Genomic DNA, 21,445 nt, shown 5'->3' with positions numbered 1-21,445 from the left:
CTCCATAACAGTGGATATAAAGTCTACACACCCCTGTTAAAATTTTAATGCTGTAAAAAATTTCATTAACGGTGAGATCTTTTTTCCCCCCACATTTAATGTAATAGAGCAACCAACAGAATTCAAGTGAAAAACAATGGGGAAAATAAAACTGAATCAGAGAGAGAAACAGACATCATTAACAGTAACATTTGTAATATCTTATGAGCATTTAATTCAATTAACAAAGTAGAAATTGTATATAGGTTATATGCTATTTATAGGACGGGACATGAATACTGCTATGAATATAACATGAATGCTGTACTGTAGCGTTTATAGCTGTGTCATGACATAGGCATGTGACCACAGGGTGTAACCAGTAAACCTTGCACTTGGTCTTGTGCATTTTATTCTTCTTTGAATTAGCTTTATTATCAGCTTCCTTTTATAGAAGACATGTTTTTCAGCCATTTTCAGCTAAATTAAAAAGAAAGAAATAAAAGGTTTTCTATTGTAGATGTAATATGGTGGTCAGATAACTATACATATTGTATATGTTTTACCATAATATTTATTTATGTTAATGCCTTATTACAAACCTCATATTTGCTATGTTGATTTTTTTTTAATGAAATGGTTGTCTGGTGGATAAGTTACATTATATCTGTGGTGAGATAATGACTTTTATTAGTTTAGATTATTTTATATATATATATTTTAAATATATATATATATATAAAGGGGATACTTTTTTTTAAACACCAACAACTTTAGACACCAAGACCTTAAAATAGTTATTTACACATATAAGCTGTATATAAAAGCACTTATTTGGTCAAGAGTTTCCTCGTTGTTTTATTACAGCCGAAATGTTCACGCTTTCGGTTCCTCGTGTTTACACGGAAGCCAAGCAACTGCCGTCTCTACGATGAACAATATGTTAAAACCACCCGTTTTCGGTCAAACGTTCCTCCTACTGTAGATTTACATAAAGGGAAACAGTTCCCTGCGCTACGATTGGCCTTTAACACAATCTCCTCACAAGTCAGCCAATCGTAGCGCAAGAGGGCGGGCTTTACGGAATACAGGTAGGGGGAAATATCACTAGCTCACATCCAGAACGTTCTAGACATTCTCGAAGAGACAGCGGGGTAATGGCAAGCGACAAGTGCGTGCATCCTAAAGTGAAATGTTTTGTGTTAAAAGTGTGTTTTTTTTAAAGGTATATTAGTAATACAGACATCTTCTCGTTGCAGGAGTTTTACTGACAGCTTTATAGACGCGGACCCAGCGCGAGCTCTTGAGGTAATGCTATTAGCTAACAGTTAGCTTTGGGGTGCTATTAGAATTAGCTAACTCTCTTAACAGCTGACGTCTACACACTAATATGTCCTCATTGACAAGATAACGTGACGGTCATTTGCTTTCTAATCAGCTTAGATTTTAAGATGTTAACCATATAATGACAAACTCTAGAATGCTAGTTAGCTAAGCTAATATAAATGATGTGATATGCTAAGTTAGCTTAGCACAGCTGTGTGGTAGCTAACTAGCCGTGTTGCTAGGTTATGTGCTTGAAATGATTTAACGTACAGATGGATCTGTTTAAGTTAGAGATAATATACGACACTGGCTGGGCCACATTGTGCTTTTTAATCATTTATAGTTGTGTTTAATGCTATAGAGCATCATTAAAAATTAAACAAATAAATAAATAAAAAGCTCCTATTATCACTTAATAATTTGAGACTAATAATGACCAGATTTTAAAAATTATGTTTAACAATGTAAAACACTTGTTGATATGTTGGACTGTTTTGTTGTGGGCTGTTTATTTAACCTTTATTATAGGAGTCTCTGGTTTGTGTGCTTTGTAACAGTGCTTTGTAAAGTGCTGTGCAAAGTTTTATCAGCACAGGAAAGTCTTCAGGAAAGTGAATTTTAAGCTTGATTTATAAAAATGACAAGCTTCGCTTTTTGAGAGGAGAAGACGAATACGAAGAAGCGAGATGTGATCAAGTGGAGATAGAAAGAAAATGAGACGTGTGGGAGGGAATGATTGTTTCTGTAATATGTAAGTGTGGATGGGAAGACTAGTCTCTCAGAGGTAACACGAAATCTAACTATAAACCATTACAGTTCACAACATGCTGTTCGTTCATAAACGTTGTAATCGATGGCAAGTTGCCGTATTGTAAGCGGAATAACACTCCAAACCGTGCACTTAATGGAAAAGGAAATAATGCATCAGGATGTCATCAGGATGTCACTTCTATAAAAGTTTTGATATCTGTGGAAAACTCTCATATTCTTATTCAGAGTAAGTGTCCTTATTCCATTGATTTTGATCCATTGTATACATCTGTTATCTGTTGACATGTTGCCACCAGAAAGGCTTTAGTAAAGGACATACATATTAACTGTTATTGTTTGTGTAAACAGACCATTGCTATACGTTGTTGCCACACACACACACACACACACACAGAGCTAGTTGGTCACTGGAAATTGGGTTTGTACCTCTCTATCAGTTATGCAAATTATTATCTGACATGCGTTTCTTTGGTAAAACCTTGCAGTATTTTTTGTTAAAAAGTAGGCTTTGCTGTTCATTTATCCGTTGATTACTTTTTGTGGTATAAGAGGAATAAAACTCTTCAGAATTAAAGGGAAAACCAATCAACTTCAAAGTGTTATAATTAACTCTGCTTTGTAACAGGCCACACTGCAACCCTCCATCAATGATTATATTCCTATAACAACAGGCCCTGTCATGTCTTATTCATTAATTATTCATAATTAAAGCCATGGTTTTAATCGCCTCATTCTGTCGTTTTATGTTTTTCCTGCCGAGACACCCTAGTATCTTTCCCTGTGCTTATCTGCCTGTCTCCTTATCCACCTCCGCTTTCTACCCTATCCACTTTATTTTTTTTTCTTATTACTGCAATATTTAGCCTCTGCAGTATTAGGGCTGGGCGATATGGCTGAAAACTGTATCACGATATCAGTGTTTCATATCGGTTGATATAGATTATTGATTTTTTTTATGACCCATTTAAAATAAGGACCAGGAGAAAAAATATACTACATTTAAACAATTTTATTTTAAACTTAACCTTTCTCTTAAACTTAGCGTTTTATCGAACACATTTTTTTATCGATATCGATCATGTATCTATTTTCTGCTTTTTTCCCAGGAGCTGAACGTGGCTTTAGGTGAGAAGGCGGACCATGCGGAATGGCTGTGCCAACGAGCATATGCACATATCTTGCTCAAAGACTATAACAGTAAGTGATTGTGTGTTCTCTAAGTCTCATGTTGTTATTATTAAAGTCCTTTTGCTCATGTTCTTCCAGAATGATGTTGGGTGCTCCAAAGGTTTATTTAAACAGGTTTTAATGGGTGTTTTAATGCTGATGTTTGTTAGCCTGGACAGTAGATCTTTGTTGTCTTATTCGAAATGCTTGGATTGGATGCAGTGAAGTACTTCAAATATAGCAGGATGACAGCTGTGACTGATAACTTATATTGTCTGGAACATAACTACAGTTGTGTACAAAATGACGTACTACACTACATGCAGTACATTCTACTGTAAGTATCTTCTCACATGGAATACTCACCGAAAGAGTCCTAGTTTCCCAGTCGATATCAAACATGCATGATGCCATGCCACTAATCTTTTCCCACCGAATAAATATGAGATATGAATCATTAATGATTTGGTGCAGGTGTTTTAAATGCTCTGATATGACCTGACACGGCCTGGATGCCTCGTCCCCTTTCCTCCAGCTCACTGGTTTGTGGATCCATGGGCTAAGCTGTAAATGGAAAAAGTTTTTAGTTTGTTAATATAAGAAAAAAATCTTTCAGTGTGGATTCGATTTAGCTAACATTTGACAGGTATATATTTATTGTCAGTTGACTGTATTTATTAGTTTCCACTAAAAAATTCACTGTTAAACGAAAAATATTCGTTTTGCCTTTAAAAGATTCCAGTGAAATGTGAGATTTCAAATGAAGCGATTGAGTTTAAATTTGCAAACATGTTTAAACACTTTGAGCAGCAGAATAACAGGAAATGGTGCTTATGTGGATCTTAGACAAGCGATCTGTAAAAGGGTTTTGATCTAAAATAGATACAGTTTACTGAGCATTCCTGCGAAGTGCACCTAATCTTTTCACAGCCGTTGCTGCTATAGACTTTCAGCTGATTATGACTCAGTGGTATTGCAACGCTCTCTTTACTCTGAAAGGATGGACGTGCTCACTTTTGGGCTCATTCGTAAAATTATGAAATACAATTCAGATGAAATAATAACATTGAAGTAATGTTTTTTTTTTTTGACTCGTCAGTAACATTGTGACGCAGTTGCAATAGACCTTGTTTCACAAAGTGTGCTAATGTGGACTCTGTCTAGCTGTTTTTTAGTTTGTAGTCCATTTTTCACTACATTTTGCAGCTAGGCTTGATGAAATTGCTGTGATTCCACCCATTACTGCTTTTACCAATGCCAACCGAGCTGTTATACTCTATATACTGTTATGTGCTGGGACATGCATGTGTGTGTAAAATATAGTGCAGACCTCTGATTAGTCAAATGCTGTCAAATTAGTCTAATTGCCCAGTGGGTGTGGCATAGCAGGTGGTGCGATTTGGGTGTATGGGCACATCATGGGATGCACTTATATCCAGGGATTTCAGAACAGCGTAACAGATATTGTGTCATCAGGTAGGCGTGGCCTATTTAATAATCTAACCCTAACCGTAATTTTTGGGTGTTTATTTGTTTTCGAAAACAGCTTGACTGTAAGATAATAAAGCAAAATAGATATAAAATCTACCTGTATGACTGTTTTGTCCTTCATTATTACGCTCTTATTTTTTTATTTATTTATTTATTTTTTTTTGAAAGAGGGCATTTTTCCAAGACCTCCAGAAATAGGACCCCTTTACGACGTGGTGACGAAACCCCTGGAATTTAGTGAATGCCGGATTATCATATCGCTCGACTGTATGAGAGAACCACATGGGGGGAAAAACTTATTAGAAAATAGCATTTGTTTTCTTCCTATTATTGTTATACTAACAAAAAAACCTAACTAAACTTGGTCACAAATGTGCTATTCCCAGGTGCCCTGGTTAAGGACCTTTTGATCCTAGTTATTAATTTTCTATAAAACATTTTTTTAGGAGCAGTTGATGATGCTAAGAAAGCACAGGAGCTTCAGCCTGGTATGACGCTTGCATTTTTGAGAACAGGGTGAGTTCCTACACAACGTGATCACCCACATACCCTCCATGGCTGTTTGTTAAATACTGAGTACTGATTGATCGTGTTATTTCAAATTGTCATGTGTTATTCACATACATTTGAATATTAATTGGTCTTTTTGAAACATTGTCGCATGGAGAAAGAACAGCAGCAGTCCACCTCCTACAGTTCTGTTATGTAACTGCTGCCGTGTCGGCTTTATTTCGCCAAAGTTACTCGATTAGATTTTATTGCATCTGCTTCTTTTTCTCGTTTCGTAGAATTGCAGAATATCATCTTAACAACATCAGTGCTGCCCACCAGGCCTTCACAGCTGGAAAAGGAGTTGAAGGTGAGCCAGTTTATGTGCGAAGGCAACCGAAACATCGTTGTTAATGAGTAATATACATATATATAATTTTATTTTAATGAGTACTACTTTTTTTTTTTCACCAACTTTTTTTTATGGTTTAAGCATTATGTTTTCAGTTAATCTCTCCATTCGAGATTATTACACTTTTGAACGAACAGGGTCAAGGTCAACTGGCTGAAATTGTTTTTCTTCAACACACTTCTTTCTGATTGAAGTCCAATTTAAGAGGATTTCAGAAATACAGGTTAATAAAAAAAGAAAAGAAAAAAAAAGCATTGGACCTTTTGGTGTCTGAGGCATTCCTGTTGGCATCCAGTTTTACTGATTTGTTTATACTTGTTCTCAGTATACTAAAGAACGTAGTGGGTTCTGTTCCCCAAAATTGAAAACCTGCCATTGAACACATTCCTATGTCAAGCAGCGTGGCCAATTTTTACGCGAGCTTCATATCTGGTCGTCGGCATGAAAAACAACAAACCGCCAACACTTTGTAGATGTTTACGCAATTGGTTTGTTCCAGTTTACTTTTACAGTTAATATTTTCCACAGGTGCTAATGAAGACTTTCAAACGTGGATCAAGAAATGTGAAGAGAAAATGGCAAGTAAGTTTAGACTTAGTAATTTTTACATTTTAACAATGTTCAGTCATCGATTTGTTCAGTCGTCTATTTGACATTGCATTGAACCAACAACCCTTTCCACGCTACTGTACATCATCCCTATAAACTGGGCAGCGAGTTCATATATCATATATCATATAAACATGTTTTATTAGGATCACCTGCAGTTTTCTGATTCTGTTCCCAATCGTTTGGCTGCAGTGCGAAAGAAAAAGTCATGCAGATACAAGTCAAGAGCTTAAGTTCACGCTGAAATTAAACAGAATCGGACAGTTTTGAGTTTCAGGAACTGCCGATCACCTGGGATCCGACACCAGGTTTGGTTTGTCTTCAGTCTTCACTGTCCAGTTTCAGTGAGTCTGTGCTTCAGATTCCTGCTCGTGTCTTACAGGATTTGAGTCCAGTTTCTGATGGCTTCTGATGTTGTAGCTTTTCAACCTCTAGATTTTTGGCAATGTTTTAGCCAGTGCTGAGATGCATTTCTGCTCATGTAGTAAAGAGTGGTTATTTAAGCCAATAATCACAGTGAGGTTTGCTCCCAATCCCAGGAGATCTGCAGCTTCAGAAATGTTTATTCTGACATTTGACGTGAACATTAAGTGTCACTGCATTACTTCCACATGATTAGCTGATTTAAAAAAAAAACTGCATGAAGGTGTCTAGATGTGCTTAATAAAATATATGGTGAGAGTTAATATATATATATATATATATATAAGTTTGGACACACCTTCTCATTCAAAGAAAACATTTAGTTCATAACAAAAAAGTGTGAAACAACTGAAAATATGTCATATTCTAGGTTCTTCAAAGTAGCCACCTTTTGCTTTGATTACTGCTTTGCACACTCTTGGCATTCTCTTGATGAGCTTCAAGAGGTAGTCGCCTGAAATGGTCTTCCAACAGTCTTGAAGGAGTTCCCAGAGATGCTTAGCACTTGTTGGCCTTTTTGCCTTCACTCTGCGGTCCAGCTCACCCCAAACCATCTCGATTGGGTTCAGGTCCGGTGACTGTGGAGGCCAGGTCATTTCTCGCAGCACCCCATCTCTCTCCTTCATGGTCAAATAGCCCTTACACAGCCTGGAGGTGTGTTTGGGGTCATTTTTTCACACTTTTTTTGTTATGTATATAATTCCACATGTGTTAATTCATAGTTTTGATGCCTTCAGTGTGAATCTACAATTTTCATAGTCATGAAAATAAAGAAAACTCTTGAAGGAATGAGAAGGTGTGTCCAAACGTTTGGTCTGTACTGTGTTTATATAGAAACAGGAAATCAGATGGGAAGCTTTTTCTCAGTCGTAGTGTAGCAGACCGGCTAAATAATGTAGCCCAGAGTTTATAGAATTGGTTTTGAACCATGTAGTATTTTCACTTCTAATTTGCCCTATGTGACTTTGCTGTGTTTGAAATCATAGATCAGGTTTCCAACCACCATGCTTCGGGTTGCCTCTGGGCCGTGGCTCATTTATTCGCCTGCAGCATTTTTTTTTTTTTTCCCCCGTTTTCGGTAAATCCCCATGAGGACATTAGGCTTCCTGCTGATTGAACGCGAAGCAGTGAAATAAAAAAAAAAAGCAGCTTTTTAAATAAAGCCTTCTGGACAAGTTAGAAACACAGTGAATACCCATCACTATCTTAAAATTCTTGTTTGCCACGTTATCAGAATCGGGTTTATTGGGAAATTGTGTTCACACACAAGGAATTTGGTTCCAGCTGTTTGTGACTCTCAAAAGTCCAGACATAAATAACACTGTACTATACAAGACAATGTAGATGTGATACAATAGACAGTATGAGTATTAAATATGAATACATAATATACGACAGATCAGTTATGTACATAAAGTGTGTAAAGTGCAAATAAGAATATTGTGCAATATTATGCTTTTTGTACAATATGCCGCAGCAGTAGTGTGTAACATACACAGATGATGTGATGACTCGAGCGTGGTAGCGCGTAGACCTTCATTCGGAGCAGCCTGTAATGTTTGTAATGTCAAGTCAAAGAAATTTCGATTTTGGAGAAGGTACGATTGCAGACGTGTACAAATTCTAACCTTTCAACACAAAGGGAAAAGCTCGCGGAAAACCGCACAGTCCGTCCATCGAATTTCTGTACTTTTTATCTTTGACTGGAAATCTGAAGACTTTCCCAAGGGACTTTTGCCACAAGGCAGGGGACACTATGTACAGTGCCAAATCGCATATACACTCACGCACGACATACAATTTAGAGATGAGGTTTAGCCTACTAAGTACGTCTTTGGAACGGGGCACGTATTTGTCAGAGTGCATTTGCTTGGATGCAAATCGGATGATTGCAGTCTGAATAAATAAATTGTAAGCTCTATAACTGAAATCAGAATATTTACAAAATACATATTTTTATGGGGGTCAATTGGGTCAATGTAGGTGATTGAGTAGGAATGTGTGTGCGATTGTAAATGATGGGTTGCGTTCCACCTTGAATAAAGCAGGTAATGTAGATGAAGGAATGATCAGTATATACTGGAGGACCGTCTAATGTACGTCCAGAGCAACATGCTAAAAGGTCCAAATTATGAGCACCATATTAACGATTCTGTGGGATGCTGTTAATGGAAATCACATCTGAATTCATTTTGGAGTTGCTTTCAGTGCAGATTGCTCTGATTTCTAAGCGATCGAGCAAAGGTTTTTCCATTCTTCTTCCACACAGTATTTTTCTGTGCCTGTAAACATTGCGAACATTGCATTCTCCTTAGATGTGCTTTAAGCAATCCTCACATTTGCTCATAGTAGAAATAGAAATGCTGATTATGCAACATCCTTTTCTCTTAGCTAGAACATTATGTAAAAAGGTCTAATCACCTGAACAGAAATGGTTTAAGAAATATTCTGCGTTTAATAGTCGTCCTTCATTTGCCGTGCATCGTTTCGTTCGTATCCTTCACACTGGAAGGATTAACTAATAATTAACTGCAATTATCTATTTTTCTGCAGTGATCTAATGTACTTAACCCTGATATTCAGATATATTTTAGCTTTGTAGATCTCTGAGAGTAGGATTGAACACAGCTGGCAAATATGCCGGCAGAATAATTATCAGTACAGCGTCTGCTGCGTCGTAAGGACCCTTAGTTAAACGTGTCAAAAGTCAGCTTATTGGCCCAAGATCTCCATTAACAGCTCACTCACTCATACAATATTTAAAACAGACTATTCTTAGACCCAGCATGCTGAATTGAATGCCTGAGGGCAACAAATAACTGTTAATGCACTGATGTACATGATAAACAACCCTGTTGAACTTGCCACCAGCAGAAGTAAAGTGTGTGTGTTTGTGCGTTTAGGAAAACACAGCGCAGCACATGCTGGGAGCCGCACGGGTGTTTTTAAAAAGCAGCGTCTTTTCTTTTTGATGATTCAAGAATCAAGCAGCATGCTGTCCTTTGGCTGTCACTGTCACTTCTGATGCGAAATCATATTTACAATGTTTGAATTAGAAGCTGTCAAGAATAAAAAAACATTTGCGTTGTTTCGCACTTTATCCTTTGTGGGTGTGTTTGTAGCACGGAGCGTCTAGACCGATCAAGGTTGTCTTCCTCTCTTCTGTATCGAAATGGTGCTTTTGTTTTGGAAGTGTTACACAGACCTTTTATGTCGCGAGGGACATTTGCTATATCTGTCTGCTCTTTAGCTTTTTTTAATCCTCCTTCGCAGCCCTCTGGCTCTTGTCTATAGAACAGAAATAGAGAAAACTCACAACTAGATTAAATTTTTTCATTCTTTCTTTCTTTTCCCCACTTCGAATCTCTCCCCCTTATTTTCCTCCTTCTTTTGAAATGCGACCTCAATTTAATAGCCATTAGTGAACTGTCGGTTGCTTGCGAGCTCCATCTCATACTGCTTATGAAAATATTTAATAATTTATGAAACATAACAGCGTAATATGGTTGGGGGACCTTTTAGGCTCTCATTTATGGTGCCACAAAATCCACTTGGAATGATAAACAGCTCTCAAACTATAGAATTATGTCCAGCGGGGAAATGTTTTACAGTCTATAGTTTTGTTGTAAAGATTTGCCTTCATACGAGTGTTTAAACTTTGTGGGTTATCTAGATTTAAAGCACGTCTAACGGCGTCACATTTACTTCTGCGTTTCCAATCGTACGTACTGCAGACGTGCATTATTTTATCAACCATTTATCGTGGAAGACTTCTAGTTTAATTAGGTATCCGTTCGCATTCAGATGCAGTATGACTTCGTAGACAGCGAGGTTATATTTAGCTCACAGTCTGCAGATGGTTTATCTAATTGATGCTTTGTACTTTCTGCTTCGTTCTTACAGCACAAGACCAAAACGGAACCTCAAATTTGGTATGTACGCTTTTAAACTGTCCCTTGTAATTACTCCTGCCTTTAATATTGCATTAGAGCCTAATTAATTCAGCTAACATCACCATCAACACACGAATGGCTTTAACTTCAGGATTGCACACTTTTTGGTCGAGGTTATGCATCATGGTGTCTACTTTAATTTACTTACTTACTTTTTTTTTTTTTTTTTTAGTTTTGTTACATGAAACGAAAGTTATCACGGGTGGAGTAGCAGCCGAGTTCTATTTGGCTCTACATCGTCGTCCTCTAGAGAAAATTCTTTGTGTGTAAATTGCCTTTGTAAAAGAAAAAAAGAAAATAATAATAAATCCGCCCAGTTGGGGGCACTGTTGCTCACTTCACAATACCTCCACAAGACATCAGATACAGTGGGTTATTAATGGCATAGCTATTTTCTGCTGTATTTTCATTGATCTGTGACTTGTTTGTCTTTCCCTTCGGTTCATGTGGGACGCACACGCACATTTCTCAATGTCGACAGCAAACTGCAGCTCCACATGTCAAGTAAGTGCAGGAGAATTACTGACTTATGCATTGAAATACCACATAATGCTCTTGTAATGGCTCCAAACACGGTCCCACCGTGGGGTGAGAAGATTTTGTGTGAGCTTTTGAAGAAACGGTTGTTTTTTATTATTTGGCTATTACGGAGCCAGTGGTTAGTATTTGGTCGCTCAACTCTTTCTATTTTCCCCAGACACGACTGGTACCAGACGGAATCTCAAGTCACCATCACCCTAATGGTAAAAAATGTCAAGAAGGAGGACGTCAGCATCACATTTAAGGAAAAAGAGGTAACCACCAGATCTTAGGTGGAACGTACATGTTAACGTATTTTAGTGTTCATAATGCTTAATAACAGCATTCTTATCTATCCGGTCTCGTTCCCAATCACGATGTTTACATGTTTCGGAAGTGCAGTGTTCATCTAGAATTTACCATTTTTTAATGAAAAGCACGTGTTGAGTCTATTATTAAGAGTTACAGAAAGTATAACAGGCATATTGACGTGTTGTCAGAGCTGCTGGCGTGATAAACAACTGTTCATGTCCTTTCACAAAGCATTCAGATTAAAAGTGTGGAAAAAATCTGTACAGGGCCTCCCCCTCTCTCTCTCTTATCTTTTCTCTTCTTTTAAAAAAAAAAAAAAGAAAGAAAATCAAAGTTTCGCCCTTGTTTGATGTGGATCCTATAAATTAATTACGTATAATGTGAGTATAGTGTAATAATTTGGTTGCAAACGAGCTAGAGATGAGATAAAATATGGATGCAGCGCTATCAGGGGAACCTGCCCGCAGGCTGTTTTCGCGACTCCCGTCGGGATATACCAGCAGTCTGCGTGGCATTAATGAGAAGTCCTCGCCAGCTCAAAGCATCCTCCTCTAAAGCACACAAACTCTGGTATATGTGTGGGGAGCGGAGGATGAGGAGAGAAAGGGAAGAAGAGAGGAAAGGAGGCATAATCAGGAGACTTGGAGTTGAAGTGAGCCTCAAAGCTAAGCCTTAGGAGAAGTTTCAGGGAACGGGGAGCTTCCATCTCTTCCTGCCTTCTTTCCACTGTGTGATTCACTCCAGGGCATCAAACCTGCCCCCAGGCTTCTCCCTCACCACACCTGCAGCTACGCCTTAGTAGAACAAAGTTTCATGATCTACATAATTTAGCAGATCTTATCAGCAGCGGTGTCTTTGGCCAGCAAAGCCAGTTACTAATTTTTTTTTTGTATTTTTATTTATTAAACGTTTGCCTGGATTTAGCCAGATGTTCATATTAAGTTCTCCTCCTGTCTTGCTGAATATTAATCTTCAAATCATTGATTCACATTAGAGAAAATGTTTTTAACTCGAGATGTTTTAGTCCAGCCGGACAAAATGAAAACAAGATGTGATTTTTTTTTTATTTTTATTATTAATAACCAACTAAATAAATAAATAAATGTTAATATATTTTTTTTTTATCTATTTATTTTTTTTTAGAAATATATCAATTAATTAATTAATTAATTTTTTGCCGAGTTAAATTATTTTTGCCCCTTTCCACAGTTGAAAGCATCGTTGAAACTTCCATCTGGAGAGGATTACTGCCTAAATATCCACCTGCTACACCCTGTGGTTCCCGAGCAGAGCACATACAAGATCTTCTCCACCAAGGTACGTCATGAACCTTTTGCATTTTTCTATATAAAATAACTTTAGACTCTTGTAAGAGATTGTTGTCGGGAACTGTTGTTCATAATAAAATCAATCATCAATGGAATTCTGCTAAAAAATAAATCTGTCATAATTAACAACATAATCAATAACCGTGTAGTTTGTAGTAATTGTCGGTGTCACGAATCGGCTTAGTGCCGGTCCCAGTGCCGCCGCCACAGGGAAACGCAGACGGTGGATTCCTAAGCAGCGTCTTGTGCTATAAACCAAGTTATCAGTATGTCATCGTCTGCTTTTCTGCTTCGTTTCTGTATATTAAGTGTAGGGGATGAAGAGATGTGCTGTAGTTCTGCTGTTCATTAACAGGGCTACAATACGACGAGGCCGGTGTTAGAAAAACTTGTTAGCTTGTGCGTGTTGATAAGGAAGATTTGACTTAACTACTTCAAAAGATTTATAGCTGATAGCATTTGTAAAGCCTGTCTCCTGAGTAACTTTCTTACCCCTTAAATAAATTGGCATCGTGTTCGAACACACAGTTTTCTTGTCGAATTAGATGTAGAGGTTTGCAGAAGTATTGTGTGTATGCGGTACCTGTATTATGGGCAGCTTGCATGTAATGTCACTCTTTCTGAACAAGTAGCGAGGCTTGGCGTCTCCTAAAGCTGCAGTAAAGTGCTCAGTAGCAGGAGAGTTCAGCTATATCGAGTCAAACATCAAATATTTGAAATGACACATTCTATAGCGATGCTGTACGCTGCATGGGCAAAAAAAAAAGTCCGAAATATTTCTTTTGCTTTGATTAGCATGGCACAAGTTTCTCTGCTAGAGCTCGTATCGACGACGGGAGAGCCGGACCGCTGCATGAAGTCTTCTCCAGCAAAACGTAAACATTCTTAATGCAGCTAAGGGACTCTGTGGTGGCCTGTGTGTGAAAGTGGTGCCTCATGCTCTGTCACGATTTGATCCGGATGAATTCTGACAATAAGCTCAGATCACAATACTAGGCACTTCCCCTGCCTCTCTTCTCACCCTGATGCGCTCATCACTCTGGAATAGAGCAAATCTGGTCTCGTCAGACCACATGACCTTCTTCCCAATGTTCCATTATGGCAATTTGAAGCACTTTTTTTTTTCCCGATCAGTCTTAAGGCAGGTTTTCTTAAGGCAACACATCTGTTTAATCCCAATCCCTCGGTCTGAACCTTCTCAAACAGAATAACATCTTTTCCACAACCACAGTTTATGTCCTTCGACATGGTCTTAAGAAACGACGAACTAGTCACCACATCAGCTTTAGTAACTTGTTGCCAGATGAAACTCTTGAATCACAGCAGTAATTTCCCAATGGAAGGCTCTTGAATATTTGCTTAGTTAAATCCAGATGTTTTTACTTCTTTATTTTTCTTAATATTTATTATTGACCGACTAACACTTTTTCTTTGTAGAGTAACTATTTTGAATTGAATTGGATTAATCAAGACATTATAAATCCACTAAATTCCACAGAGATCCCTACTGCGAATTAAAATCCTCCATCTATATTGGGTTTGAAATCTAATACTATAATCCCATAGTTATAGCGATTTATTAAATATTAATTAGGCCTACACTAATTAATATTAATATAAGGGTTTGTTAAAATTTATTAAAATGATGATTTTTAAAAATGTATGAAAGAATTATGACTTAATTATTTTATTTCAAATGTATGTAATGGAAATCCAATACTAATATACGTGTACTAAATAGTAACCCCTAACCCTGCCATTGTGTAGTCTGCAGCTTGACACACAACTGTACTGTTGGTCTGTCGCTGATGCGGTTTACTCCACCCACCCACCCCCCACCCCACCCCCCGTCAGGCTATTTGTCTTGCTTTCAGATGATTCGCGTGTTCTCCACAAATGTACGCGATAAAGTGACCAGCGTACTGTCGGTTGCACAGATTGGGACCTCTCGTGTTCAAACAATGAAATTGCAGGAGATGTATAATTAATAGAATGCAGTTATCACACATTTGCACAATTCAAATCATTGCGTTTATGCACGACGATTGCATCATCTCATGGCGTATTGTCACATCCCAACGGCAGAACGCTTTTTGCTAGATGGATTAATTTAGCGTGCATGTGTGACACCTTCACCCATGGATGAGAAACCTTCACCACAAATCTTTTCTGAATCATTAGCATGTGGGTATGAGGAAGCGCTGACAAAAGGGAGTAAAATAAATCCAGCACAAAGCCATTATATAACACTCCAGTGTACTACATCGCTGTCACTATATTGAAAGCATACGACAACGCTAGCATTGGGTAATCTTCACTAATGATGATAATGTCATGCATTGCCCATCAGATGGTTGACTTTGTCCATGGAAGATGATGCGCTACACTAGAAACTTTTTTTATTAAGGTGAGAATAATCACAATGTTTTTCGACTCCTCTTAGAAATCATTTTTGACCTCATTCAGGCTACACAGTTGGACAAACCGATGACCTGACATTCAAGTAGTTAGCAACGAACTAGCCAGCTAACTCAGAGTTATGTGTGTGTGTGTGTGTGTGTGTGTGTGTGTGTGTGTGTGTGTGTGTGTGTGTATGTGTATGTATACACTAGATCAAGTGGCAGTGTTGGAGTTAAAGGCTGGGTCTCCGATTTTTGAAAGCCAATTTCGACATTTGAAATCACCAAAACAAACACGCCCCTAACCCAAATGGGTCCCACCCCTGTATTGATAGCTCCGCCCACACATACATACGTAACCCAGGCAAATAATGGAAAGAAATGTGTCTTTATCATAGCTGAAGGGAAGAACAATACGATTGCAGATAAACAAACAAGCAAAAATGACACACAAGCATAATCATGCAAAGGACAAAGGCATATATTAGTTCTGTGTAACAAAGCAAAACCAACGTTACTCACCTATCGAGAAGGAAAAAAGTTAAGTAAAGTTGCATTTCCCGAGTCAGTAACTCCTGAGCTAAACGCTGTTACGATAGAAAAGAGATGTTATTTGTGTAGTAACAGCGTTTAGCTCAGGAGTTATTGACTCGGAAAACTGTGAATATGCACCAACTTCCTGCTCCTTCAGTTCTCTCCAGCGCTGGAAAGCTGATCCTATATTAACACGTCCTACTTCTTGCCTTATCGTAAGCCTTTCTTCACTTTCTTTCTTTGTTTTTATCCTCCATGTCAATGTTAAAAACGCTTTCTGCTAACGTTACACATGCGCACTGAACACACTCTTCGCCCGTATTGACAAGCCCCGCCCCTTTCTGCTCATTGGCTGAACATTTGTTTTGATTTTTGTTTATTATTCGGCCCGACAGTTTTCTGAAGCATTTCTCAAAAATCTGAGACCCTGCCTTTAAGAAGCAAATGTCTGTTGTTAATTGGTCTAAAGGAAATGCGGCACCGCTCACATTTACACAGGTTTTACACATTATTTACTGCTAATGTTGTGAGCAGCTCTGAATATGGCTATTGTATTGATGTCACTTGTTTAACTTGAGTGTGATTAGACGGTCTAGATTTCCCGTGTTTGTCGGGGACATTTTCTTTAAGCTTTTTATTCAGACGATAGAAATGACAAGTTACCGCTTTTATTTGGAATGCAACAGCTTTACCCCATTTTTCTTAGTTGATCGTAATGCACTCATTTAGCAGACTTATTCACTCTATGTAAATGTTTTATGTGAGCAAATGAACATATAGCATTTTAGCCTTTAGTTTCTGCGGAAACAAAACTGGTGGGCTAGCTAATAAATGTACGATTTGTCCACGGCTGTGTGCTGTTTACTCTATAACCTGTCAGTCGTCATTAGAAAATGTTCTTGATTCTATTGAACACATTATCGGTGGGTAAAATAGCAGATTTTGGTCTATAAATGTCACATCACATGTACTTTGTAAATAATTTTTTAACAGGGTTTTGTTTTTAGCTTGATTTAAAATGGCGCTCGATTTAATTACATTCAAATGTTTTCTTTGTGATTTGAGAAGCACCATGTAGGTTCAGTTCTACTCACAACAAAAGCAAACACTAGCTGGCGAAACAGACAATTAGCCGCAAATAGACACTCCTATATCCTGTTCTATCTTTTAGGAGGAGGAAAAAAAAAGGCTTGAATGCGGATATAGAATTTCTAAACCGAATTAGTGACTGAAACCTGGATATTTGCTGTCCTTGTTTTGGGCGGGTATCAGACAGGCAGCCATTGTTGTTGCCCCGCTGTTGAATTTCTAGCCTTTGTAGAGCAAACACATTGCAAAGCCTGGTCAATAGCAAGCAAATGATTGTTTTGGTGCGAGCGCAGACACACACACGCATGTTAAATATGCGACTGTCTCCACCAGATTCACCTCACTTCCACCCTGCACCTTGCACCATGGCAACGGTGGAAAGAAACACATACCGGGGTTCCTGTATAGGCTAGTGTAACAAGAGCCCTGTTTAAACGTGAGGAAGAGTAGAGGGAGGTGTAACCAACACCCCTCCTTCCCCACCCCTCTCTCTCTCTCTCTCTCTCTCTCTCTCACACACACACACACACACACCCACACAGTCCTGGACCCTGGACCTGAGTCTTCACAAAGCCCCACTTGTCCGTGGGTCTGCTGGGCCCCACTGGAGCACCTGGTTTTAGCGAACACTCTGGCACGGCATGTCGCTCGGCACTATCATCAAACACGGCACATGCCGCGAATCCAAATCTTCCTTCTGCCTTCATTGTTATGCGGTTTCCCCAAAGATGTTGTCGACTACTCGAGATTTTGCCACACGGTTGCTTCCTCAGATCCTATATTGTGTTTTTATTTTCACACTAAAACACGAACAACAAGCAGTCTCTAGAAGTGCATGCCTCGTTTATCAAAATGCAGCAGCCTTCTAACCTTGAAATATTCTCCATACCGTTTTTTTTCCTTACTTTGCACTCCGTGTAGATTTCAGTAGACCCACAGAGCCCGCAGAACGAACCGATCGAGTCGGCTGCAGACCGGAGCAGTTGTCAGACCTCTAGGTGACTGACCCAACACTTCATTATTTGTGGAAGCCCGGGTTGCTTACTGATGCGGTGTACACCACAATTTAATTAGTTTGACTAATTGACCTTCTTGTTATACAGCATACAATAAATGTTTAGAGCCGTATGTGGAAGTATAACGCATTATGTTTGTCTAAGGAGTTTATAGGAATATATTCATAGGCTTCTGCCGCATGCTCCCGAATATCCCAGAAGCAGTAAATATAAATTGCTGGCTACAGCGTTCAGAGTGCCAGACTTTGGTATCTATCAAGATTTTGTTGGCACCGAACAGTAAATTATGTGTATCAGCTGTGTAATTAGTCCTTGATCTCAGTCAGTGGTTCTCTGGGGCTCAGGAACTTGGAAATGGATGGAAGCCCTAGGCTCTTAAAGCAAAAGGTTTTTTTTTTTAATAAAGCGCCTTGGGGTTGGTTTTCACTTTCAGTCGTGCATGTTCTCAAATGAAATGTCAACATGGAATTCTGCGTTGGAAAATTGTTTTTTTTTTTTTTCCGTCTGAAAAACAGAGAGCCTAAGGCATCTCGAGAAGGAGGTGAATTAGAATGTCAAAAGTTGGACTTTTGTACTTAATCTTGTTAATGCAAGAATACGTTTTTTCCATGACATTTTTCCATATGTGTTTTTTTGTGCAAGTGTGTTTCAACCCCCCAAGAAACTGACTGTCTTAACCCCTAAAAAGAGACAATTTCCTCAGTGAACGTGCCTGACCTTGCTTGCTATGCTGGGACGGGGAGAAGCAATTACTAGCTGCCTTAACGGACAGAAAGGACGAACGAGAAAGGAAGGGAAAGGCTAAGGACCCGATCTGAAGCTGTTGTGTTATTGCGAATCATTTCCTGACACACAAATAATCAGATTCATTCCTTTTTAATTTCCATATCTGTCTCTGTTGGATTGTTTGTTTCTTTTTAATGAGATGTCTTCTCATCCACAGCCCAGACATCAGTGTCTTGTACACTGACACTTTGTAAGAACCCACGAACCCCCTTCTTTTGGGTATTTTGGGTGGTGTGAGTTTAAGAAGCTCAGGATATGTGACATGCCAAGGATGGCCACCGGCTGCTCTAATGGCTGTGACAATGACAGGCAGGCAGTTTTTAGGTAGCATGTAGAATTTTTTTATTATTTTTTTTCCCTGCCACCCCTCAGGGTCCTAATGGCACTGTCAGGCAGCTTCGCTGGTGCCCGTCAGGATTCTCAGCAGTTGTGCAGCGCCTGTCACCTCCCCTTACACCCAGCCCCAACAGATATGGGAAGGAGATTAATGTTGCATAGCCCAAAGAGTGAAGGGGGGGAAATGAGCCAGTCCTCACAAGTCATCATCCATGGCAACCGCTCAAAGCTGCAAAAAGCAAGAGAAGTGTAAAAATGTTCACCTGATGTTCAGAGGGCAATTTCTCTCTGTTTCACCGAGGACCCTTATTTGTTTTGTCTATTTTTTTTTTTTTTCTGCTGCATCTTTTTTCACATTTTTACTTGACTTTTTTCCGCCATGCCAGAGGTTTTAATTTACAGCTTGATTGCCTTCACCTAAATCACTATTTAAGGCACTTTGATGCTTTAGCTGCACCATTGGAACTGATTTAATTCACTCCCATTTATTTTCCTTTCCTGGTCTTAACGGATGCTTGGTGATAATGAAGCTCTGTTATAAGAGAATATATTGGCCAAGCCATTTCACCTGGGAAATAACCTCCAAATAAAGTCAGTGCGTGTCAGCGGGTTTGAGCATTTTTATTCTTCACCATTTCTTCAACAAACAAAAACTACCCTCTTTTTCCAATTGTGTGCACTAAATCTTCTGCTGACCTTTTTGTAAAAAAACAATCCCTATCAGGTGTTTGCACCTAGTTGTCCGCGCGGTACGGCTTCTTTCATTTGCAATCTTTTCTTTTGGTCATCACAACGCACAGATCTGTCACGCTCCACTGTTTCTGAGGAATGTGCCGCTATCACGTTTGCAGAATTGTAGTGTCTGTGAAGCTTTTCGGGAAGCCCGATCATTTTACATGCTTAGGCAACAAGTCAAGGTGGCTGGATTTGACAATAGCTCATTGTCTGTCTTTGGTCTCTCATTCCCACCCCCCCACAGGTCGAGATAAAAATGAAAAAGACGGAAGCCATCCGATGGGAAAAGCTGGAAGGCGAAGGCATCCTTCCCAACTTGAAGCACTTTTCTCCCTCGCCGAGTCAGTATCAAGAAGCCACATATCTCCTCTTCTGAAATAGTGCCGGCTTGACAATCCCCCGCTCTCAACTTCTGCTTTCCTCTGTTATTCCTGTTCTCGTTTCAGACCAATACCCGTCATCCTCCCACTACACCCGCAACTGGGACAGGTTGGTGGGTGACATTAAGGAGGAAGAGAAGAATGAGAAGCTAGAGGGAGATGCAGCACTGAACAAGCTGTTTCAGCAGATCTACTCCGACGGCTCCGACGAGGTCAAGAGAGCCATGAACAAGTCCTTTGTAAGTACTGGCTCGGAATACAAACACCTTTCATTGTTTTGCATTAACCTTTAAACGTCGCTGGGTAGTAAGTGTTAGAAAAACACTGTCTCAATACACAACACATACTTTCCCCAAATCTGCTGCTTAAGTTCTATACAATCTCTTTGGATTGCTAACATAAGATTTCGGTTTTTATCTCCAGAAAGCTTCAGATAATGAAGTAGGCTAGAATCCAAACACCTTAGCTATTCATTTTAGCCTACTTAGTGTGTAATATATATATATATATATATATATAGACCTTTAATCAGACCACGTTCACTTTCTCAGAGGAAGCTAAGCAATGTTTCCATTCAATGAGACCATAAACATATATATATGTATGTGTATGTATGTGTATATATATATGTGTGTGTGTGTGTATTCATGGTCTGATTTGATCTGATTTTATTGCAGAATTTTTTTTATTACTTAGATTTGACTGGATTCTTGTGCTCGTGAAAACCAGTGGCTTGTTTAACGTAGTTTGCTGAGAGTTTAATCCCTTCTTACTCTCTACACAGATGGAATCAGGAGGCACAGTTCTCAGTACTAACTGGACAGACGTGGGAAAACGAAAAGTAGATGTTAATCCCCCCGATAATTTGGAATATAAACAATATTGAAGGAACTCGTCCCGCTGCTCTCATCAGCCGTACAGTTCCATAATCACCTCACAGCCTTGTCCTTCACTCTGTTATGTTCACATTATCTCCTCTTCACATTCACCCTGAACTTCAGACCCAAATGCATAATCACACGCTACGACTAACAGTCACGGTGAGCACTTGTTTATCGCTCATAGTCGTTCACCAGCGACACCGAAGATCACCGAAGGACCACTTTCTGATCGTTTAAACATGTCCTACACCTGCGGTTTTTCTTTGCTTTCATATTGCCTGAAGAACAGCTGTTTAGATCATCTCGTCTCAGTCTGACATCATTCAACTTTCTGGAATATCACTCATCAATCGTCAAGTAGCCGTGCATCAGTATACAAATTCTTACAATGCATCATGAATTGTGTTTTCCTTGAATATTATCAAAACATGCTGTAAATAAAAAAAATAACTTTTCTTGGCAGTCATGTTGTGCAAATATTTCATTTGAATCTGACAAAGTCATTCATTT

General features: G+C 38.9%; 1 protein-coding gene across 1 annotated transcript; it reads left to right on the top strand.

Moving 5' to 3' along the window:
* The first annotated feature begins 1,041 nt into the window (after window positions 1–1,041).
* On the top strand, window positions 1,042–21,390 carry sugt1 (SGT1 homolog, MIS12 kinetochore complex assembly cochaperone). The gene is made up of 13 exons (XM_027156190.2): window positions 1,042–1,150; window positions 1,239–1,287; window positions 3,183–3,273; window positions 5,181–5,250; window positions 5,523–5,593; window positions 6,164–6,217; window positions 10,571–10,599; window positions 11,102–11,124; window positions 11,318–11,414; window positions 12,661–12,768; window positions 19,919–20,015; window positions 20,121–20,293; window positions 20,839–21,390. Exons 1-13 carry the CDS (start codon window positions 1,137–1,139, stop codon window positions 20,938–20,940), a joined length of 978 nt encoding a protein of 325 aa, XP_027011991.1. The 5' UTR covers window positions 1,042–1,136; the 3' UTR covers window positions 20,941–21,390.
* Window positions 21,391–21,445: the final 55 nt, after the last annotated feature.

The sequence above is a fragment of the Tachysurus fulvidraco genome, chromosome 18 (genome assembly GCF_022655615.1).
Source record: "Tachysurus fulvidraco isolate hzauxx_2018 chromosome 18, HZAU_PFXX_2.0, whole genome shotgun sequence".
Taxonomy (NCBI): domain Eukaryota; kingdom Metazoa; phylum Chordata; class Actinopteri; order Siluriformes; family Bagridae; genus Tachysurus; species Tachysurus fulvidraco.
Note: the sequence above shows the minus strand (reverse complement) of the source record. Positions and strands in the feature narration are given on the sequence as shown.

Coding starts and splice junctions, on each gene's coding strand:
- sugt1 (XM_027156190.2), top strand. Junction 1,288..3,182: donor ACCCAGCGCGAGCTCTTGAG/GTAATGCTATTA, acceptor CTTTTTTCCCAG/GAGCTGAACGTGGCTTTAGG. Junction 3,274..5,180: donor CTTGCTCAAAGACTATAACA/GTAAGTGATTGT, acceptor ACATTTTTTTAG/GAGCAGTTGATGATGCTAAG.